A 25480-nucleotide genomic window follows, 5' to 3' on the forward strand; every position below is an offset into this window, starting at 1 on the left:
GTTCTATTTCCTATCGCTCCAGACCGCTAGAGGCAGTGCTGAAAGCACTAGTGGAAAAACCCTCATGCTCGCACTTGACCGAGAATCGAATAACAAGTTGTCACCTCGTGACTTGTGACGTGTCCTGGGCTATAATAACCCTTTAGCACATTACTTCTTTCTCTCTGATTCTCCCTTGTTTTGAGTCAATCTAGACCAGGGATGTCTAAAGTTTTTTGGTCGAGGGTCAGATGCAAAAAAAAAAAACATTGTCCCGGGCAAAACTTTACATACATCACACAGGCATGCATATTTATATTTATATATATATATATATATATATATATATATATATATATATATATATATATATATATATATATATATATATATATATATATATATATATATATATATATATATATATATATATATTTATATTTATATATATATATATATTTATATTTATATATATATATATATATATATATATATATATATATATATATATATATATATATATATATATATATATATATATATAAATAAATAATTAAGTTTGCTTCTTGAGTTGTGTTGCGGATTAAATATATCTTTGTCTGCCCCTTATAACTAAAATTTAGCTTATATTTAGAGTTGAATTTTGTGATTTTAATGTATAGTAAAACACAGGCAGGAATTGATATCAACCTCTGCAAAAAAACAGATGTTTTTTTTATTTATTTATTGGCATCCTTTGACTCCAGAAAAATGACAGTAAGAGCTGAGTGATATGACTCGATGCATAAACGTGCATTAGACACTTAGGCCCAATCCCAATTCTACCCCTTAGCCCTTCCCCTTCGTTTTGCATGCTCCCGCCAAGGGGTAGGGGTGTCTCAATTCTCTTTAGCTTGAAGGTGTAGAGCTAAGGGCAAGGGGTGAATAGCCCTTCGAACGAAGATTTTTCAGGACCACACTCGAAACCAAGGGGTAAGAAAATGCACAATACAGTTATGATCTTATTGTCACATTATATCGTTATGATAACATGATATCGCTGCCTTTACTGATTTCCTGAAGATAAACACCAAAAAAAAAAAATACAACTGGAATAACTACAGCAGTCGTGATCGTCTGATCTCATATGAAGCATGAGATGGCAATGACATATGATGATGTGTGCAGATGCTGTAGTGCTGTCCCAATTCTGAGGGGTATATTTTGAATCCCATCATACTGGTTTTTAAAAGCCAAGGGGAAGGGGAAGGGGAAGGGGTAGGGGTAAAAAAATACAATTGAGATTGGGCCTTATATTCAGCAGTCTGCATGTGCTTGTTGCCTCATTACAAACTTACAAAAAACTGCATTCATCTATCCTAAAGTATATACAAATTTTCATTCTATGGCACCTTATAAATGAATAATTTCCTTATTAAATATTCACCTAATTACAGCAAACTTGTTCACATAAAATAAATGAGTGATGTGATTCTTACATCTGATCACAGGCTGTAGGGTAGGGAGATGCCTCTAGTTCTTTTGTTGGTTCGCTCACAAAGACGTCCCCTTTACAGGTGACAGACCATATGGCTTGTTTGCAAGGAGGTCCCTGAATACCTCTGGAGTCACAGCAGGACACGCTGAGAAGGGCCAGCTGATTGCATGCATAAAGAGTCAGTCAAACAGCAAGGTATTGACAATTTGTTGTGAACCGGTTTCCCAAAACTCATGTACTCTGCTCACCCAGTCGTACATCTCCAGCTCAGTTGCCGCTGCCAAGCGGATGGGCCACCTCTGTTTAGTTCGCTCGGCTGTATAGATGGCAAACGTGTGTTTGGACTCATTCAGTACCGGCACCAGGATTGTCACTTCATTGATGAACACATGAAGATACTGGAGAGAGGAGGAGCAGAAAAGATTCAAAGCAAAGGCAAAGTAGGCACTAAATTGATAAAAGCAGACAATCTAGACTACTAGTACATTAGTTTTCTCACTGCTATTCAAAAATTTAAGTTGGTAATATTTTTTTATGTTTTAGAAAGAAGTCTTATATGCTCGCCTGCACTCAAGAATGCATTACTTGAACAATTAATATTGATTCAGAAAAAGATTAATTGAAATTTACAATGTACACTTTAAGAAACATTTATTATTATTACCAACGTTGAAAACAGGTATGCTGCTTAATATGCTTGTAAAAATTGTGACACATTTTAATGAACTTTTTTTTAATGTTAAGCATTGATCCATTTTGATAAAAGAAAGTCCAAAGAAGCGCTCTTGTCAAAATTAACTAAACATATTAAACTAAAACATTTATAACTAATAGGTTTTATATATTTTTTTACAGCTAAGTATATTAAAGTACTAAAATAGCTATTTTTATCAGCATTAATAGTAAACTAGCCTCAACAGATGACTACAAAATTAATAAAAACAAATAAATAAACACAAGTCGGTGACATGGTGGCTCAGTGGTTTATATTTCAGTTGGCATTTCTGTGTAGAGTTTGCATACTCTCCTTGTGTTAGGGGAGACTGGGTAAACAACTGGGTAAACAAAATTGCCCGTAGTGTATAAGTGTGTGTGTAAATGTAAGAGTGTATGTTTACCAGTCGCTGGAATGTCATTTGCTGCGTAAAACATTTGGTGGAATAGTTGGTGGTTCATTCAGCTGTGGCGACCCCTGATAAATAAGGGACTAAATCGGAGGAAAATGAATGAATGAATGAATGAATGAATAATTGTCACAAAATTCTAAGATCCAAGCAGGACACATGATAATAATACCTCAATATTTTTATCCCTAAATAAAAATTTTGATTTTTTAAAATATCTTCAATCAATGTAATGTAATTTGTATTTATATAGCACGTTTATTGTGTATGGTCTTACACCCAAAGCGCTTCACATGAGGAGGGGTGGGGGGGTCTCTCTCTCTCCACACCACCACCAGTGTGCAGCATCCACTTGGATGATACAACGGCAGCCACAGGACAACGGTGCCAGTACACTCACTACACACCAGCTCTAGGTGAAGTGGAGAGAAAGTGATAAAGTCAATTTAGAGGATGGGATAATAGGGAGGTCATGATGGGTAAGGCCTGTTGGAGAGGATTTGGCCAGGACACCAGTGTTACACCCCTACTCTTTACGAGAAGTGCCATGGGATTTTTAATGACCACAGAGGGTTAGGACCTTGGTTTAACATCTCATCAAAACTGCAAATCAAATATTACATTAAAACTGCCAGGAGTTGGGGGCAAGTCTCTGTCCTAAAAAGTGATTCTAAGAATCGCTCATTTAAACGATTAGTTAAAAACTGTTGATTCACTTAGAAATGAGGCAAGTGACTTTGACTATATCATCGAATCATTTACCCAAATGACTTGACTCCAAATGAAATAAAATCAACACAGTGGTGCTGCTTAGTGTCATGGATTGGTCAGGCTCTCACGACCCCCACTCACGAAGATCACCATCACCTGACTTCTAATGAGCACACAGCTGCATCACATTCACGAGCACCAGATAAAAGCACAGCACTCCAGTCGCTCATTGTCCGGGCTCGTCTCGACGAAAGCGGACAACTGAGCGACCACTCAGCGTAGTCATCCTCAGCTAAAACAAACGATTTACTTACCTGTTCTCTTTGTATTCCTCCTAGTCTTCCTGGTCCTCCCGAATCGTCCTGTCTTCCAGTCCTTCCAAGTCTGTGTCATCCTCTGTCAGCTGTATCTGGTGTGTGCTGTCCATCCTCGTGTATTCCTGTTACCCAGCCACGGAGGAAAAGACCCCAACATCATTCCTGATCCTCCTGGCTATCCTTCATGTGCTCCTTGTTGTCATTTAATAAACACCCTAACGTTTCCTTACCTCTGTCTCCTGTCCGCTTCATAACAGAAGCCCGGACCCATAACGACGACAACATGAGCACCCCCGATCACCTTCAAGAGCTGGTGGACCAGTTGAAGCGGATTCTACAGCCACCAGCTCCACTTTCCAACGCACCACCAGCACCGAGCACTTCCGCCTCCACAGTTTCTTCTTCGGCCCTTCCTTCCAGTCCCATGGCCCGACCAGCGCCCTACTCAGGCGGAGCGGGGGAGTGCAATGGTTTTCTGTTACAATGTTCCCTCATATTCGAAATGCAACCTTCTCTATATCCCACAGATAAGTCGAAGATCGCCTACATCGTATCTCTACTCTCTGGACCTGCACTTAAATGGGCTGAGACGATCTGGAACCAAGCCGGGCCGGTCATGAATTCCATCACTACCTTCACGGAGTATTTCAAAGAGGTGTTTGGACGTTCTGATGGGGAAGTAGCCGCTGGAGAGCAGCTGTATCATCTAAAGCAAGGTACTCTATCTACACAGGAATATGCTCTCCGGTTTCGCACTCTAGCAGCTGCAAGTGGATGGAATGAGAGATCGTTGTTGACCACGTACCGGCTCGGCTTGGAACCCACTCTCCGAATCCAACTGGCCACATTAGATGATACAATGGGTCTGGAGAGATTCATCCAACATTCTCTCCGATGTTCCGATCGTCTCCGTTCCTATCAACAGGACACCATCACCCCCTCGTCTGCACTCCTCCAATCGCCTGAGTCAACAGCCTCTCCAGAACCAGAACCCATGATAATAGAGTCTGGAAGACTGACATCAGCGGAACGACAGAGGAGGCTGACCCGGGGTCTGTGTCTATACTGCGGTGTCAGTGGACACACCCGTATGGAGTGTCCCCTTCGTCCCATTCGGACTTCAGTGAGTGTATTCAGTACGAATATTGAACAATGTAAACCACTTACTACCACCGTACAAATAACTACTGCCTCTATTTCTCTCCTTGTCACAGCCCTCATCGACTCCGGGTCAGCAGGGAACTTCATCTCCCAATCCCTCTGTCGTCAACTCCACCTCCGTACTGAGGCGTCCTCGCATATATACCAGATACAACCGATAACCCAGTGCACTCGATCTTCGACCCGTATCCATCGACAATGCGAAGACATCCTTCTTCAAGTGGGGTTGTTACATCAAGAGAGGATTCAATTTCTGGTTCTGGAGGGTGCAAATATGGACATCATTCTAGGGCGCCCGTGGCTGGTGAAGCACGATCCCATCATCTCTTGGGGCACAGGAGAGATAAAGAAATGGGGATCTGGATGTACACCTGCCTGTTTTCCAAATCTCCCTCTTCAAGGTCGGAACCCCATTTCTTTGTTTGCAACATCGGTCGAGAGCCCTCCTGAGAAGCAGTCTATCCACATTCCTAAGGAGTACAGCTCCTTTCATGATGTCTTCTGCCCCAAGAGAGCTTCCCAGCTACCGCCGCATCGGCCATGGGACTGCGCGATCGACCTAGTTCCAGATGCCCAGTTGCCAAGAGGTAGGATCTACCCGCTCTCGCTTCCAGAGAATCAGGCAATGGAAGATTACATAAGGGAAGCTCTGAGTCAGGGGTACATACGTCACTCAAAATCACCAGCCGCCTCAAGCTTCTTCTTTGTGGCCAAGAAGGACGGAGGGCTGCGTCCATGCATCGACTACAGGGTCCTAAATAACGGTACAGTAAAATACCGATATCCCCTTCCTCTGGTACCAGCCGCTTTGGAACAGCTCCGAGAAGCTAAAGTCTTCACTAAATTGGACCTCCGCAGCGCGTATAATCTGATAAGAATACGTGAGGGGGACCAATGGAAGACAGCATTCGTGACCCCTACTGGCCACTATGAATATGAGGTCATGCCTTACGGTCTGGTCAACGCCCCCTCCGTATTCCAAAACTTCATTCATGAAGTCCTCCGGGAGTTTCTTCACCACTGTGTAATAGTGTACATAGATGACATCCTCATTTACTCCCGGAGTGAGGCCGAACATCGCCAACACGTTGCGGAGGTCCTACACACATTGAGAGAACATCACCTCTACCTCAAAGCGGAGAAATGCTCATTCCACCAGAAGTCGATTCATTTCTTGGGATACATCATTGACCAAACCGGTATACGTATGGATGGGAAGAAAATTGAGGCTGTTCTATCCTGGTCAGAACCCACTTCCATTAAGGAGCTCCAGAGGTTTCTTGGGTTTGCTAACTTTTATAGACGGTTTATCAAGGACTACAGCAGGATTACATCACCTCTCACTAATCTCCTCAAGGGTAAACCCAAAGGACTGGAGTGGACCAAAGAAGCAGCCGCAGCCTTCCGCCTTCTTAAGAAGGAGTTCACAAGGGCCCCACTCCTGACTCATCCTGACCCAAATCTTCCTTTCGTGGTGGAAGTGGACGCATCCACCACCGGCGTCGGGGCAGTATTATCTCAACATCATGATACACCGCCCCGACTGCATCCCTGTGCCTATTTCTCTCGGAAGTTGAGCCCGGCGGAGCAGAATTACAGCATAGGAGACAGGGAGCTTCTAGCAATCAAGCTAGCCTTGGAGGAGTGGCGTCACTGGTTGGAGGGAGCCAAACATCCGTTCCAGGTGATCACAGATCACAAAAACCTCCAATACATCAAAGAGGCCAAGAGACTATGTCCACGTCAAGCCAGATGGTCACTTTTCTTCTCACGTTTTGATTTCTCCATTTCCTATCGTCCAGGACCCAAGAATCTAAGAGCAGACGCTCTCTCTCGTTTACACGAGCATCACGATCATGAAGAACTCCCAACGAAGATTCTTCCCGAACACATCTCCATTTGTCCGATCACCTGGAACGCTCCTCCAGTCGTTGCCACTCCGGAAGCCCCTGCTCCGCCGGGATGCCCTCCTCATCGGCAGTTCATACCACCTGAACACCGGGTAGATCTGATCCACTCCTTACATACCTCGCTAGGCACTGGACATCCAGGGATCAACAATACTCTCTCGCTAGTATCCCAACGATTCTGGTGGCCAAACATGGCAAGGGATGTGAGGCAATATGTTCAGGGCTGTAAGGACTGTGCCCAATCCAAGAGCCCACGTCATCTACCCGCTGGAAAGCTCCATCCCTTGCCGATTCCGAACCGTCCCTGGTCACACCTAGGAGTGGACTTTATCACTGACCTCCCTTCGTCAGAAGGTAATACCTGTATTCTAGTCATAGTAGATAGATTCTCAAAGTTTGTCAAACTAATCCCTCTGAAAGGTCTTCCCACAGCCTTTGAAACTGCCGACAATATCTTTAATCAAGTCTTCAGGTCATTTGGTATTCCAGAAGATATTGTGTCGGACAGAGGTCCACAGTTCATCTCACGTCTATGGAAAGCCTTCTTCAAGCTCCTAGGTGTGGCCGTCAGCCTCTCTTCTGGATATCATCCCCAAACCAACGGGCAGACAGAGAGGAAGATTCAGGAGGTGGGACGGTTCCTGAGGACCTTCTGCAGTGGTCACCAGAACTCCTGGAGCCAGTATTTGGGCTGGGCAGAATATGCCCAAAATTCACTGCGGCAACCCTCCACCGGACTCACGCCATTCCAGTGCGTCCTGGGCTTCCAACCACCGCTCTTTCCCTGGGATGGCGAACCATCTGATGTCCCCGCAGTGGATCACTGGTTCCGGGAGAGCGAGAGAGTCTGGGACGAGGCTCATCAACATCTGCAGAGGGCAGTCCGTCGAAGCAAGGTAACCGCCGATAGGAGAAGGTCTGAAGAACCCAGATACACACCCGGACAAAAGGTGTGGCTATCCACCCGGGACATACGCATGCGACTGCCCTCTCGCAAGTTAAGTCCCCGATTTGTTGGTCCCTTCACCATCGTGGAACAGGTTAACCCCGTCACCTACAAACTACAATTACCCTCTCACTACCGTATTCACCCTACATTCCACGTATCACTCCTGAAACCCTATCACGATCCTGTTCTTCCCTCCACAGAGCCTGACCACGAAGAGGAACCCCCTCCTCCACTGCTCCTAGAAGAAGGAGCCGTCTACGCAGTGAAGGAGATCTTGCGTTCCCGACGTCGTGGTGGCCAGTTGGAGTACCTGGTGGACTGGGAAGGGTACGGCCCCGAAGAAAGGACATGGGTTCCCAGAGCTGATATTCTCGATCCTAGTCTCATGGTGGAGTTTCATGAGAGCCACCCTGAGTTCCCAGCGCCTAGAGGCAGAGGGAGACCACCACGGCGTCGGAGGTGTCGGCCCTCAGGAGCGGGCCCTGGGGAGGGGGGTACTGTCATGGATTGGTCAGGCTCTCACGACCCCCACTCACGAAGATCACCATCACCTGACTTCTAATGAGCACACAGCTGCATCACATTCACGAGCACCAGATAAAAGCACAGCACTCCAGTCGCTCATTGTCCGGGCTCGTCTCGACGAAAGCGGACAACTGAGCGACCACTCAGCGTAGTCATCCTCAGCTAAAACAAACGATTTACTTACCTGTTCTCTTTGTATTCCTCCTAGTCTTCCTGGTCCTCCCGAATCGTCCTGTCTTCCAGTCCTTCCAAGTCTGTGTCATCCTCTGTCAGCTGTATCTGGTGTGTGCTGTCCATCCTCGTGTATTCCTGTTACCCAGCCACGGAGGAAAAGACCCCAACATCATTCCTGATCCTCCTGGCTATCCTTCATGTGCTCCTTGTTGTCATTTAATAAACACCCTAACGTTTCCTTACCTCTGTCTCCTGTCCGCTTCATAACACTTAGATTATGTAATTATGGCTGTGTGCAAGTAAAACATGCTTTAATATTATATATAAAAATGTATTTATTAATCGCATATGTGTATGCACCATCCTGTTTTTTTTCTAATGGTAGGGGTTATCTTAAATGACTGATGAAAGAAAACCAAAAATGTAAAATGCAGAAAATTCTTTTCGTACTTAAAGTTTTTGTATTTTTTCTAGCCCAAATATCTAAACATTTTTAAATCAAGAAGCATTTTTAGACAAGCAAAAAATGTGGTCTTCTTTTCAGAAATAATGTCAAAATTAGGTGAGTTTTTTTTTTAAACAAGCAAAATAATCTGCCAATGGGGTAAACAAAATAATCTTGTTTTTGTTAGGAAATAAGATTATTTTGCTTAGTCCATTGGCAGATTATTTAGCTTGTTTCAGGTAAAAAATTAACTTAATTTCCTATTTCTGAAAACATGACAATATTTTCACTTGTCTAGAAAATGCTTCTTTATTTAAGAATTTTTACATATGGACTATAAACAAGACAAAAATTCTAACTAAGAACAGCATATTTTGCAGTAAAATAAGCCTGTCACACAAAGAGGACAATCATACATTTGCTCTTGAATGATGTACAAATATGTTTATATCGCATTTATATTGCAGCCTTTGTGATTAGCTAATGCCAACTTTTGAAACTGCAATACTGATTAATCATTCAGCCCTCATCTTAACAGCCAAAACAGAAAAATAACAACACTATGTCTACACTGTGTTTGTTTTATTCCCCTTTATTTGTAATTTTCTATTATTATTTATCTATTTATTTTCCATCACCACTGTTGTCTTATGACATGCATGACTCCAGACTATGTAATTATTGTATTTGACCTTAATTACTTTGTTAAGCTGCCTTGGGATATTCAGGTTTTGGGGTGGGGCTTATATAATAGAAAGAAAGCAAACTGTAATGTTTACTGTTGAATTGCACATAAATTTTCTTTTCTTTCAATAAAATTAATAATAATAAAAACAAATAACACAACTCAAATTGTCATTTATTTATTTTCTTTTCGGCTTAGTCCCTTTATTAATCTGGGGTCGCCACAGCGGAATGAACCACCAACTTATCCAGCATTTGTTTTATGCAGCGGATGCCCTTCCAGCTGTAACCCATCTCTGGGAAACACATACACACTTATTCACACACATACACTACGGACAATTTAGCCTCCCCAATTCACCTGTACCGCATGTCTTTGGACTGTGGGGGAAACCGGAGCACCCGGAGGAAACCCACACGAACGCAGGGAGAACATGCAAATTCCACACAGAAACGCCAACTGACCCAGCCGAGGCTCGAACCAGCGACCTTCTTGCTGTGAGGTGAAAGCACTACCTACTGCGCCACTGCATCGCCCCAATTCAAATTGCGAGATAATTAATTAGTTCAAATTATTTATTTTTAAAACAGCAATTTTTAATATTATGATAGACGATAAATATTACACACCGCTGTGTGTGAGATTACCTTCTTCTCATCATTGAAGTTGTAGTAGATAAACAGAATTCCATCCTTGTTCCCCTCTGCTCCTGAAAACTGCTCCAGTGCAAACTGAACATCCACCCACTTATGAGGCTTCCAGTCTCTCCACCACTGCATGGTGCCCTTCTTCACCCACACAGACTGTGAGAAACACAAGAATCTCGGTGAAATAGAAATCACATGTTATTTTAAAAGGTTTAAAGCTAATGGATGGGTTTTCTATAGATAACTATTTTGTGCTACCAAGCTGGTCTACCAAGTCTAACTCTTGGTGGACTTACTGTTGCTAAATCAACGATAGTCTGGATATAATAAAAGAAAAAAGGTAAGTGGCAAAACGGGTTAGTATTTGATGAAAAATATCAGGTGAGGTGAGCTGACTGATGCGAGAGCACTACCTGTTCAATGGCCTGCTCATAATGCATGAAATTCTCCATTTCTCTCTTGGAGCGCTCGCTCAGCTGCTCAAATATCTGTTTATGCCACGCTGCCGTTTGAGCAGGTGTGATGGAGAGAGACATGGCCTGCATGGAGGAGTTCAGGGCTGAGGAGACAATCACATTTCACACGGTCAGGGACAAGGTGAATCAGCAAATTCAATTACTTTATTTTTCACGGAAAGTTGCACCTGACTATTAGTCGTTCTGGATTCAAATTGCATTGTTTTGAACACAATCTTTCTGACATGACTTGAATGCACCAAAACATACACACAGACACTTGAACAGCTAACTTTAAAGGTTAGAAATTTTTTCCTCTAAAAAAAAAACTCCAATAGATATACGGCTGACAGCAAAATTATTAGCAGCCATGTGAACTTTTTACTTTTTTTTTTCTTTTTTTGGAAAAATATGTAAAAATTAGGGATGTCCAGATCCAACCACGTGATCGTAAATCAGGCCCGATCACGCGGTTTCAGACTCGATTGGAATCAGACATGCTATTTGTTTATATATTAGTTTTTTTTTAATATGTACTATTGCACTAAAGGGACATCCCTAGTAAAAATATTTTTTGTCTTGACTTCCCAGCATAGACATAATCATTTTTTATTAACAGATTGTATATTTTAAAGTCCTATTCTAAACCCAAACCACACAGAAAAATATCTGTATTTTCACATTTTCAAAATACTTCACCCTGTCTGATTTATGAGCCATTGTTCTGCATTGAGGACAACATAAATGACCCCATGAGGTCCAAATTTACTGGCATTGCTATACTTGTACAACCACACATAAACACAAACACTCACACCTCATTAGCAGCATTCTTTGCTGTCTTGATATTGAGTGCTTCAAGTCACTCACAAAACACATTGTGGTTTGTCTCAGATGAGAAAAAAATATTAAATTTTAATTAAAAAAAAAATACTAAATTAAATTAAGTGTTTTTGTAATAAACTATATTTACTGTTAAATTATTGTTTTATTTACAATTTATAGTTATGAGTAGGCCCACACAGAATCTGCACACGCAGAAATATGCAGATTTCTAGCCCAACATTGAGTCCATGTTCTTGTGTAAATGTGTGTAATTTTATATTTATTAAATTTTTTAATTCATTTAACTAATATTATTGTGATATAATAATAATAATATTAAAATGTTCATATGGTTTATTTACAATAAAGTTTGTAAAGTAATATGTTCTGTCTTTTAGTAGATATATTATTTGAGAAGCTTGCTTTGTTTACCAAATAAGCGGATCTAATTGGATTTGCATTAAATAAAACATTAAATACATTATATAAAAGTTAAAAAAGTATATTTTTTTAATGTATTAAGTTTTTAGTTTACCTAAAATCATTCCGCATAAATACGCATATTTTTTTTTACAAAATTCTCTGCAGAAATGCAAAAATGTCCGCAGATTCTGTCTGACCTAGTTATGAGTTTGAGAATAACACCATTTTTGTTTTGTTTCACAAACAACTGATAACATTTTTTCAAAATCTAAAAAAAAAAAGTTTTCATTCAGAGCATTTCATTCAGTGCTTCACACAGGTTTGAAATATACTTGCGGTGGGAGCTGGATTGAAACAAAAATTGTTAACTACATGCGACAAACAAAACATAATTAAATTTTTAACAATAATTTTATTCATTATGACACTTCACAGTAATTCACGGTCTCTTTTCAATGGGTTAAAGACTGTTGAAATTAAAATCCACTATTGCTCTTTCTGTTATGCGATTCAGGAGCCATGTGCACCCGCTGACAGGTAAAATCTGCTTCTCTCTTTCTTTCACGTTTAAAGCAAACTTGAATGCCAAAGCATTTTGGATGTGTATAAAATATGTATTTTATTGACATCATAAAATTAATAAAATATACAGCTAATGAGAAATAATGATAGAAAAGAGATTAAAAACAGACAATATGTCTAAAAAAATTTACAAGATTAAAACGTGTATTTAAATAAGGCAAATAACCATTTAATGTTAATTAATCATTACTAATGTACAAATACTTTGCAGCCAGTTTAGACCAGTCATTTAGTCCTCTCTGAGTATATAGTAAAGTTTTTCTGAGTCATTTAGATTAAAGAATGAATGATTTAATGTTTTTCTTGCTCTTGCGACTGTTTTTGTGCAGTCAGCTGCAAAGCCAAGCGAAAGTGGGCTTAAATAATAAGGTAATGCAAAAACGCATAATGACAGCTTTAGAAAATGAAAGCGAAAGCAAAAGCAGAGCCCCAGACATTTTAGGAGATTTAGAAATCTCGGCGGGCAAATTTTTTAAGTCCCAAAAAGGTGCATCTCTGTAGGTCTCTGCAGAGCATGTGAGATTACCTGTGGGAATGTTGACAGTTCATACGCACACAGAATGAAACGGGTAAACAAGATACTTAATCGATCGAAATCTTCATCGAAAAGTGTTACTAAATATACTTGGGCAGCTGTTAATATACCTGAGTGGCCGGCCAAAGTAAAGTGTATGTGTGGGAAGCACTGCAATTTATATTTCATCAAAATATTTTGCAATTGTAAATTTATTCCTTAATATTCCTTCTCATGTCAATAAATCACACCTTATTTAAAATAAACCATTAAATAAAATGTACCATTTCATAAAAGTGTACAATTATTATTTCTGTCACATATGTTTAATGAAAACAGTCTCTATCAGCACAAATACAAATGTGTGCACACTTTGCAGTGCATTTCGGAAAATATATTATACATGCATATAAAAAAAGACTCAGTTCACCTGTAGACGTAGTTGAGTTGAACCAGCTGAGCTGTGAGTGACATTCAACTAAACATCCTCCACCGCTGATCCAGGCCCACTTTGGATGCTCATCTGCCCCATAAGGCTCCTCTATGGTCAAATTATAGGTGGCTACAGAAGACAGGCTGCAGGTTTCAGCAGCGTCTCCTCCAGCTCCTGATGCGAGATGAGTCTGGGCTTCCTCAAGGTCCACATTGCTCCACTGAGGATCCACTCCACCTGATTGACTAGGAGACAGAATCTGAGCTGGAGAAACCCTGTCGTCCACCTCTTTTTCTGGCTGCTCTTCTTCAGGAATAGATGGGCCAGCTGGAGGGACGTCACGCCGACTAATTTGACCCTCACGATCAGACACAAGCTCTGAGATGAAGCTGTCGCTGGTCACTTTGGGTATACGTGGTTTAGGGGCGTCTCCCATCTCAGGTGTTGGGACAGCTCCTCCTGTAGCAGTGTCAGTCTCAGCATCTGCATCACTCAACATTGATGCTTGGGACTGCAGACGTACCTCGCCGCCAAAGAAACAACCGGCACTGGCAGGTGTAGAGAGAAAACATGTGAAGTACAGTTTGTTCAGAATCACAGCTGTATTTGTGATAAAGAAAACCTACACTATTTATAGTTAGGCCCATAACTACTTGGACATTGACACAATTCTAACATTTTTGGCTCTATACGCCAACACAATCGATTTGAAATGAAACAAACAGATGAACGCTGTAGGAATTACAACAATTTGCATATGTGCCTCCCACTTGTTAAGGATCCAAAAGTAATTGAACAGAAAAATAATCAGAAATCAAACTTTCGCTTTTTAATACTTGGTTGCAAATCCTTTGCAGTCAAATAAAGCCTTAAGTCTGGAATGCATAGACATCTCCAGACACTGGGTTTTATTCCTGGTGGTGCTCTGCCAGGCCTCTACAGCAACTGTCTTCAGTTCCTGCTTGTTCTTGGGGCATTTTCCCCTCAGTTTTGTCTTCAGCAAGTGAAATGCAAGCTCAATCGGATTCAGGTCAGATGATTGACTTGGCCATTGCATAACATTCCACTTCATTCCCTTCAAAACCTCTTTGGTTGCTTTTGCAGTATGCTTTGGGTCATTCTCCATCTGCACTGTAAAGCACCGTCCAATGAGTTCTGAAGCATTTTGGCTTAATATGAGCAGAAAATATTGCCTGAAACACTTCAGAATTCATCCTGCTGCTTTTGTCAGCAGTCACATCATCAATAAATACAAGAGAACCAGTTCCATTGAGAGCTGTCACTACTACCACCACGCTTCACTGCTTAGGATCATGAGCAGTTCCTTTCTTTATATTCTTCTCTTCCCATCACTCTGGTACAAGTTGATCCTGGTCTCATCTGTCCATAGAATGTTGTTCCAGCACTGTTAAGGCTTTTTTAGGACTCTAATCTGGCCTTTCTGTTTTGAGGCTCACCAACGGTTTACATTTTGTGATGAACCCTCTGTATTCACTCTGGTGTAGTCTTATCTTGATTGTTGACTTTGACACACATATACCTACCTCCTGGAGAGTGTTCTTGATCTGTCCAACTGTTGTGCAGAGTGTTCTCTTCACCAGGGAAAGAATTCTTTGGTCGTCCACCACAGTTGTTTCTGTTGTTTTTCAGGTCTTTTGGTGTTGCTGAGCTCACTGGTGGGTTCTTTCTTTTTAAGAATGTTCCAGGCAGTTGTTTTGGCCATTTCAATGTAATGTTTTTGCTATCTCTCTGATGGGTTTTGTTTTTGTTTTTCAGCCTAACGATGGCTTGCTTGACTGATAGTGACAGCTCTTTGGATCTCATCTTGAGAGTTGACAGTAACAGATTCCAAATGCAAATAGCACACTTGAAATGAACTTTTGAAATGAAATGAACTTTTATCTGCTCATTGTAATTAGGATAATGAGGTAATAGCACACACCTGGCCATGGGACAGCTTAGAAGCCAATTGACCAATTATTTTTGGACCCTTAACAAGTGGGAGACACATATGCAAACTGTTGTAATTCCTACACTGTTCACCTGATTTGGATGTAAATACCCTCAAATTAAAGTTAAAGCACAAATCCATTATGTTGGTGTATAGAGACAAAAATGTTAGAATTGTGTCGTCCAAATATTTATGGACCTAACTGTATATTGATAAAAAATAAATGACCCCAAATGATAATAAAAAGACACATTTTGAAAAATAAATTCTAAAACATCTAATAAGAACTCATTGTCACTAAGAATAATAAGAACTATTGTCATTTAATTGTACAGTACATACTGTACGGTTTAAGCCTAAAGTATTAGCCTTCCTGTCATATTTCAAATTGATGTTTAACAGAGCAAGAACATTTTTACAGTACTTCCAATAATATTTTTTCTTCCAGAGAGTCTCATTTCTTTTAGTTTTGTTTATATATACTTTTTAGCCTCTTTAACATTTTAGAGAATCCTGATAAAACAGAACAAACCACTGTTGTCCAATTACATGCTCAATTAAGCGAACTTGCCTAGTTAACCTAATTAACCTAGTTAAGGCGGTCACACTTTACATTAAGGTTCATTAATTAATGTTAATTAATGCATTTACTAACATGAGCAAACAATGAACAATACATTTACTACAGTATTTATTTATTTTAGTTAACATTAGTAATGAAAATACGGTTGTTCATTGTTAGTTCATGTTAACTCACGGCGCATCAACTAATGTTAACAAGCATGGACTTGGATGTTAATAAAGCATTAGTAAATGTTCAATTATGATTAATAAATCCTGTACAAGTGTTGTTCATGATTAGTTCATGTTAGTAAATGCATTAACTAATAAACCTTATTGTAAAGTGTTACCGTTAAGGCCTTAAATTGCACTTTACAATTTAAACACCACTGTTGCCACTGGCTTGGTTTGGGACTTGTGGAGCTGCGCATCGATGGATTTGCTCTCCAGTGTTTTCACTTTCAGCAGTGAAAATTAAACCACAGTAAACTGAACTAAACTAAACTTCAAATCTGAAAACTGGACGGACACAACTTCTATGTTTGGCTGCTTTGACACAATCTACATTGTAAAAGCGCTATAGAAATAAATAAATAAATAAACTTTATGATGAATACTAGTATATTGAAAACGTAGTAGTAAAATATTGTGTACTGTCATCATGACAAAGACAAAAGAATTTAGTTATTAAATTAGTTATTAGATATTAAAATTGTTACGTAAAAAAAAAAAAAAATCACTCTGTTAAACAGCACTTGGGAAGTATTTTAAAAAGAATTAAAATTTCACAGAAAGGGTGATCATTTTCCCTTAACTGTGTATGTGTATATGTATATGTAGATAACTTTGAATATAATTTATTTACTTTGATAATTAACAATATTATGTCAATACACTGACATTTAAAAAAAAAAAAAACATTTACAGCTAAAGTATTTTTTTAAATACATTTAAAATTGTTTTTTTTTAAAGCATACCTGTTAATTATTGAAAATATGTAAATGTTTTTTCTGTCACATAGTGTTATACATTCACATTTTTCATTTAATGAAAAATAACAACATATAATAAAAAGATATACTTTAAACAAGCATGCAATGCAATATACTGCCTTTGTGAAACCGAATGCAGCTGCATCATATATGTTTTAAACAAGTCAGTCAAAAAAATCCCAAAATAAAACAGTCCGAGTCATTTCTCCAGAAATCTGTTAAGTGTTCATCTGAGAAATAAAGGATGTTAAATGCAAACTGCACAGTGTCATAAATTTAAAATGTTTTTCCTTGAATGAATTTCACCACCTGGTGGTGAATTCTTTTAAACGCAACACATTTTGCACATTCTGCACATGCTGAAGCTCTCTAACCTCTGCAGGCTGCTGGCGCTGGCACTAGAATGGGAACGGTCATTATCTCTGGGCAAAGACACAACCTTCCAGGCCTTCCCACTGAGCTCGCTGGCAGTCACACCCTGACGGAAATACACGGCCCGGTCTTCAAAACCAATACCCCACACCTGAGCACAGAAACACCGCATGATGATCTTTACATATCTCAGTAAAATTATTTCAGCACTTTTTAATCACCTAGGATTCTCTCTAAAAACAGTAACTAAATGCTGTATAAAAGCATGAATATGTCATTTTATCACAGTCATTTTTGTACATTTGTGTATGACGTTTGTCTCAGGGGAGGAAAAGATTGAGCTACATTTTAATATAAAGTCTTTATTTAATCAATAAATCAACCAATTCAAATGAATTTTTCTGAGTTAAGCCTTAAAAACATTTTAGAAGCCAACAGTATTTCAATCTCACATGTGAACTGCAAATGTATGCCTAATTAATGGAAAACATCACTAAAGACAGGCATTAAGGACAGACCACAGAGGGAACATTACTAATCTCTGACCTGGTCATTGAGACCCACGTTGATCATGACCATTTCTCCAACCATACCAATCCAACTTGAGCCACAAGGATTATGGGAATTTACACCCCTCCTAAACCAGACCTACGAGAAATAAGGAGATGATATAGGGAAAAAATGTAAGTTATAATGCCAAAATAAACCAAACAAACATGTGCAGTTGAAGTCAGAATTATTAGCCCCCCCTTTGAATTTTTTTCTTTTTTAAATATTTCTTAAATGATGTTTAAGAGAGCAAGGAAATTTTCACAGTGTGTCTGATAATATTTTTTCTTCTGGAGAAAGTCTTATTTGTTTTTTTCGGCTAGAATAAAAGCAGTTTTTCACTTTTTTTAAAAATCATTTCAAGGTAAAAAATTATTAGCCCCTTTGAGCTAATTTTTTTTTCGATAGTCTACAGAACAAACCATCATTATACAATAACCTTCCTAATTACGATAACCTGCCTAGTTAACCTAATTAACTTAGTTAAGCCTTTAAATGTCATTTTAAGCTGTATAGAAGTGTCTCGAAAAATATCTAATCAAATATTATTTACTGTCATCATGGAAAAGATAAAATAAATCAGTTATTAGAAATGAGTTATTAAAACTATTATGTTCAGAAATGTGTTGACAAAAATCTTCACTCTGTTAAAAAGAAATTAGGGGAAAAAATAAACAGGGGGGCTAATAATTCTATCTTCAACAGTAAATACTTCTCAAAAGTTTGTTTTGAATAGTTTTAAAGTCTTATGTTCACTAAAGCTGCACTTATTTGATCAAAAGAGCATTTTTATGAAATATTACCATTTAAAATAGCCCTTTTTACAGTAAAATAAATAATAATTATTACATTATTTATTAATAATTTATTATTTATTATAAACATGGTGTATTCTTCATTAAAATAATTAATAAACAGCCAAACATTTACATACATTCCTATCTCTCTTTCCATTTACATACTTTAAAATGTCATTTAAATTAAGTGAACCTGATTTTTCAGCAGCACAGATTTTATTCTTTTGTCATGTAATCCTTCAGAAATCTTTCTAATATGCTGCTTCAGTGCTCAGGAAACATTTATAATTATTATAAAACATTATTATCATCATCAATGTTGAAAACTGTTGTGCAGCTTAACATTCTCGTTTCAGCTTTATATATTGCTTTCCAACAGCACTGATTTCTTTTCAAAAGAATAACTTTTAAATGGTAGTGTATGTAAAGTCTATAAGATTATATGCAGTAATTGTAATTTCATGTAGGTTTTCCACCATGTCCAGCATAGATCATTTACCATGAATGATAAGATAACCTACAATAAAAAATTATAATAAAAAGCTAAACTGAAAACGAATAGCAGTTTTATTAGTGGTCTCAGACTTTGGATCTCACTGGATGTGCAAGTGAGATTTTACATTACATCACATTTACATACAGCAGACGCTATTGTCCAAAGCGACTTACAATTGAGGAGGCATTCAGTGATTCAGTAAGAAGAGGCAATACACACAAAGGCTGCATTTACGCTGCAGATCCTTATAGTCAACTTTTAGGACGATTTTGTGACTGCATACAATTTTTTTGATGACCCGCTTACATAATCATCTTTTAAAAGTATCCGATGTTTGCATTTACACTGCACACACCAAAAGGTGCAAGGACACAGAAAAAAAGAAAGGGCACTGACTGACAACTGACAATAAAAGAGTGCTCTTTTCTCCATTATTTAATCTGTTCTCAAGGTTTAATTTTTTAATTTCCTTTTTGACAAGTAGTTTTTCTATATGACAAAAAAAGTTATAATTTGGCCATATTCTTTTAATTAATGCTTTTTAAAGCAGTAGGGATTTTAATGTCATGTTCAATGTTGGAGGTAACGCATTACAAGTAACACGAGTTACGTAATAATATTACTTTTCTAAGTAACGAGTAAAGTAATTACTTTAAAAAAATAAGCAATAATATTTGAGTTACTTTATTGAAAATGTAATGCGAGTTACTTTTTTTATTTAAATAATTAGCTTTTAAAAAATAAATTGCTGAATTAAAATTAAAGTAGTCACAATGAATCACGCAGTCAAAGAGAGAATGTGTTCATTATTTTGAACGCATGGAAGAAAAGGAAAAGAGGATTGTTTCAATGGACAGTGATTTTACTAAAAACAAATAATAAAAAAGTAGCAAACAAATTGCTTTAAACTTTCAATAATCTGTATATACGACATGTAGAGCTCTGTGTGGTAATATTATCCTAAAGTATATATTTTTTTGTTTTTTAAAGGTAAATGAAGGTTATACAGTGTGTTGTTAATTGCAGAACTCCACTATTTAAAGAAGAAGGAAAGAAAAAAGGTTCTGAAATTGATCAAGCCTCAGCCAGGTAACAAAAAGTAACACAAAAGTAACGTAATGCATTACTTACTGTAAAGAGTAACAGAGACTACGTTCACACTGCAAGACTTAGAGCTCAAATCGGATTTTTGCATAGCTGTTCACATTGTTGTTATAAATGTGACCAATTTCAGATTTGCATTGTGAACAGATCATGGTCCTAAACTCACCTGCATGCGCTAAAGTACAATTACAAACAGCATAAAATGTCTAATTATGCACACAATGTGTATACTGTACAAAGCACGTTGTCAGATGATGCCTAATATAATTATTGCCCTTTTCATAGACAACCGTGGTGTATTTCATGAACTGTAAAGGGTTGTTCTGCTACTACTAATGTGTATTTCGCCATTTGAAACCTAAAATATGTCTTTTGTGATTGACAACACGGATCATTTGTGATTTATGACAACTGCGGTGCGAGTCTTTCTGACCACCAGTGCAGTGAACTCATCAAGGGCTAATGAGCAGCCGCAGGCTGAACTGTGAAGGCGAAGTTGGTTTATCTCTGTTTACAGAGCATTTTCATTTTACTTCATTATAAACAACAGGCACGTGCAAAAGGGGGATTTGGGTGCACCTGCCCTTTTTTCTCTCGGATAGAAAGTCCATCCTTAAAATTAAAGTGCCTCCTCCTTTGCGCATGGATCCCCTATCCGAAACACTGCCCAACACTCTTCAGCTTCGTGATCAACCCGTGCCCCAATCGTTAACCAGGGATGCGTTTCCCAAACAACGACATAACTCGTAGCTAAACTATCATAATATGATGCATTGTTTGGGAATATAAAGATATTGTGATGAGTGTTTCCCAAAACCTGTTGTTTCTTTGTCACAGATCCATCGTTTGAATTGTTAGTTATAACGTAAAACGCCCATAATGATGCTCTAAATGGGGTGGTGTTTCCTTTACAAATATTATTGAAAACATTATATATTCTATTCTAAAACATAAAATCACTTACAAAAGCTAACTCATATTCTAATGTCATATATAAATCATATAAATAAATAAATAAATTATGAGGCTATTTATTAAGAAATGAAATTTGATATTTATTATTTATTAGGAAATGAAAAAAATCCTACTTTAACAATAATAATAATGATGATGATGATGATTATTAAGTAGGATATTGTTTATTTATTTTTTTTTTTTTTAAACTCTACTTTTACAATTTGACACATGCAAACCACTGCAGAAATGTTCTAACCAAGAGGGCCATGTCATATACAGATACACATACTTAATAAAGAACCTACTATAAATCAAAAGTATTAACTTATGTTATATATTTTGATTTCACAAGCTTTTAGGACGCAACATAAATTCTGCTTTTAAATAATAGGTTCCACCTAAGAGTGATGACTTTAAAGCTTTTTTTTTTATAATTCCAAGTTTAAATATTAAAATGTTCTAAATGAATAGGGCATAGGGGGGATAACTGGGAATAGAACACTGCCAGGAACTATGTTTATAACTACAGCTTTAGAGGTATAGTTGCAAGCATACAAGTTTGCGACGCAGTTTGCAAATATTCGTTGGAACGATGGATTTGGAAAAAAGCCAAATCAACTACCTATAATTGTAACGACGGAACTTGCGACCCAACAATGTACCCCAAATTGGTTAACAAGCACCAGTTTTGCCTTGAATTTTGTTTTTTTTAAATGAACAACTCACTTTCTGTGTTAATGTAATTGCCCTGTGTGCCATTCTACTATGCTGCTGAGGAGTAGATGATGTTTGCAGCACAGAATGATGCCGTATGTCGGAAAGTCACATGAAATCCTACATAACCGTTCACACTGCAGTCGCATTTCAAAACATCAGATCTGTGTCTGAATTAATACTACATATAAAAGTGGCACAAATCTGAAGTGAAAAGATCAGATTCCACGCAGGTTGGGCACAACCATGTGGTTTTGAGTCACATGTGGGCAAAAAAATCTGATTCGGGCCACATTTGGCAGCAGTGTGAACGAAGTAACGCAACTAGTTACTTTTTTAAAGGAGTAACTCAATATTGTTATGCATTACTTTCAAAAGTATCTTTCCCTATCACTGGTGTTTTATGCACGTTATGTATGCAATAGTTTTATATATAGTTTATGCGGCAGGATAAAACCTTTTTTTAGGTTTGATTTTAAAGTTTAAGTTTTAAATTTAAGGTTTGCTAAAGTCTGTTCTGAAATGAAAGCACCAGAGTTGACATCCTTCACTAGAGTTTTTAATGATGCATGACTCGCATTGGCATTTGAAAATCTGGACACGGATCAATTTCCACATATGAACAAGGCCTGAATCTGATTTGAGTAAATCAGACTCCATGTGACTTTTTCATACTTACACGTACATGGGCCATATCCGATCTGTGCAATATTGGGTCACTTGAACCATGCAATATAAATGTAGCCAAAAAATACTAATTACACAAAGGAACAGTTTGTGCTCAGAGAATTAAGTGATAGAGTTAGGAGGGGGTAGAGTTTTTTTATAGAGAGAAGAGTGTTTCTACAGGTGGTTTGTCACAGATGCAGTTTTTTTATTTATTGATTTATTTTTATCAGATGTTGAGTCATTGTAAGAAAGTGTCTAATGCAAATGTGCAAAGCTGATGAAAGTGTTGCAAGTTCATATCACATTGAATAAAAAGATGACTTACTTTATGATCTTTAGTGACAGCCCACACTACGTTCACACCAACAGCTACATGCACAACACCCACTGCAGTGTTTGGTGACTCCACTGTTACCCACGATGACCCTGTGATTACATCACTGGTATTAGATACAGACGGGGACATAAATACTTCTACAAAATAAAAGCTTATATCAATATAAATAAAAAAACAAAAATCACAACTCAGTGTAAATGTACTGCAGAACTACATTCACCGTTGAGACAGTCTCTGCCAATCCCCTCTCTGACTAGCAGATGACCTTCCCACAGGACGGCCCACACCAGGTCACCCGGCCCACAGCTGATCTGCACGACCTCTCCTGGTACGGACACGTCCTTCCAAACAGAGCCCTCAGGATTATGGTGGTTGATGCCACTGCGGAACCACACCTGCTCAAAAACAAGAGGGAAAAATATATATATAATATCAATGTCAATTTTATTTTAATAGCACTATTCAACACAACCAAAGGTTGACCAACTTGCTGCACAATACAAATCACAAAGAGAAAGATATAAAATTATAGCTAAAACTAACAATTCTCACTGAAGATTTCAACCTAGATTTAAAAACAAACAGAGTCGATACAGATCAAATACAGAGGGGCAGAGCTTTCCACAATGTAGGACAGCACAGTCACTCCTGCATTTCAGCCTGGACTTAGAGGTGCATAATAATCTCTGGTTTGATGATCGAAGACACCGACCAGGGGTACGTTTTTGAAAACCATCTTTAGCCAACTGAGGTCACAAGTTGCGTTGTTACAAACATAGTTTGTTGATTTGGCATATCTCAAACTGCATAGCAAACATGTATGCTTGCAACTACACCTCTGGAGCTGTAGTTAGAAGCATAGTTCCTGGCTGCATTCTATTCCCCGTTATCTCCCCTATGCCCTATTCATAGGGATGGGTTACGAAACTCTGTACTTTATCGGTATCGGTGCTACATTATAAAAGACCGAAGTATCGATAAGCTCTGACATTAACGGTTCTGCTATCGGTACTGGAGAATTGCTGAATAAACTTTACTTACATTTACATCATTTAACTGACCAACCTTTTCTAATCAGCACAGTTGGCAACCTCACATGAGAAATGCTTGCGTTTCCCACGAGCGCGTCATGTATAAAAGCCTTCACAGTTTTCGACTGTGCGCGCACTCAGTGGAGGCTTGCGCTAAGCGCACACACATAGCTTGTGACACAGACTTGTGCGCACACACAGCTTGTAAGCTTGCGGAGTGAAACAAACAAGTTGTATTTCCCAAGTGGTCAGCGACAATGCCCCTTGCAACAATGCAACAATTTGTTTTCTTGTATAAGTGGAAACGTATAAGTGAAAGTATCTTTCAAAAGTGTAGAAAGATAAATGAAAAGTTTTTGACTGCCAAGTTACTAATGGTAACGTTATATCATCCACATCGTTATGCCAGCAGTCAATAACCTAAATTAGTCTAATTTTAATAGTTAAATAAAACACACACGTTCGGTTACAAGAAAAATATAATATTTTTCTGAATTAGCCTAAATAAATCTTAAACATTAAAAATACTTTTGCATCAGCTGTATTTGCAAATATAGCCTATGAATAGCCTAATAATAAACTATGCTTATTAAGAAATTAATAAAAAACATTGCAAGATGCTCCAAAACGGTATTAAATACACAGTTAACTCCCAAAACACCGTTAACACATATATGTGAATGTGTTAGAGAACAATGATAAACATTATCTCATTTAACTGCATTTTGCAACTCAAAGAGGGTATTTTCAGCTGCTGGGAGCACAATAAACCAAGAAAGATCCGACTTTTGCCAAAAAAGGCAAACATGTAAATTTTTCACTACATTCTTTTACAGGAAAAAATGATTTTTTTGTTTTACAATTATTGGCTTTGTTTTATTTTTACAATAAAAACGTAATAATAAACTAAAGTGTTGTTAATTCTGTTCAATTAGTTTTTTCGTAAAAAAACAAACACTACAAAAAGTACAGATAAGAGAACCGTTAAAGTACCAAACCGATAAGTGGTATCAATAAAAGTAGTAATACCTTTAAAACCTTAAGGGTACTCATCCCTACCTATTCATTAAGAACATTTTAACATTTAAACTTGGAATTATTAAACAAAGCTTTAAAGCCATCTCTCTTAGGTGTAATTTGCTTTCAAAGTATTTTCACAGTTCAGTTTTAGCGATCTTCATCTTTACAATTGCGCTCCCTTTATAGTGCGCTTTAAAAACATTGATGTCATTTTGAACACAGCCGTGGCTCATGACGAAAACTATAGGTGACCTATTATTTAAAAACATAATTTATGTTGCGTCTTCAAAGCTTGTGAAAACAAAAAAACGTAGTATACATTAATGCTTTTAATTTATAGTAGGTTATTTATTAAGTATGTGTATCTGTATATGACATGGGCCTGTTGGTTACAACACTTCTGCAGTGGTTTGCATGTGTCAAATTGTCAAAGTAGACTTTTCAAAAAAAAAACAAAAAAGTATATATATATATATATATATATATATATATATATATATATATATATATATATATATATATATATATATATATATATATATATATATATATATATATATATATATATATATATATATATATATATATATATCC

The 25480-nt window shown here is 37.8% G+C and overlaps 1 protein-coding gene across 2 annotated transcripts in view; it reads right to left on the bottom strand.

The window, feature by feature from the left end:
- Window positions 1–25480, bottom strand: part of tecpr1a (tectonin beta-propeller repeat containing 1a) — a 56938-nt gene that overhangs the window by 18365 nt on the left and 13093 nt on the right. For both annotated transcript variants that reach the window (XM_056468866.1, XM_056468865.1), the window contains exons 6-14: window positions 23056–23230; window positions 22824–22924; window positions 17759–17860; window positions 17215–17363; window positions 13334–13884; window positions 10518–10663; window positions 10105–10260; window positions 1705–1854; window positions 1458–1615 (exon numbers count right to left, since the gene is read on the bottom strand). In XM_056468866.1, the coding sequence (XP_056324841.1) occupies window positions 1458–1615; window positions 1705–1854; window positions 10105–10260; window positions 10518–10663; window positions 13334–13884; window positions 17215–17363; window positions 17759–17860; window positions 22824–22924; window positions 23056–23230 (1688 nt within the window). The remainder of the gene's footprint in view (window positions 1–1457; window positions 1616–1704; window positions 1855–10104; window positions 10261–10517; window positions 10664–13333; window positions 13885–17214; window positions 17364–17758; window positions 17861–22823; window positions 22925–23055; window positions 23231–25480) is intronic.

The sequence above is a fragment of the Danio aesculapii genome, chromosome 12, assembly GCF_903798145.1.
Source record: "Danio aesculapii chromosome 12, fDanAes4.1, whole genome shotgun sequence".
NCBI classification, from domain to species: Eukaryota; Metazoa; Chordata; class Actinopteri; order Cypriniformes; family Danionidae; genus Danio; species Danio aesculapii.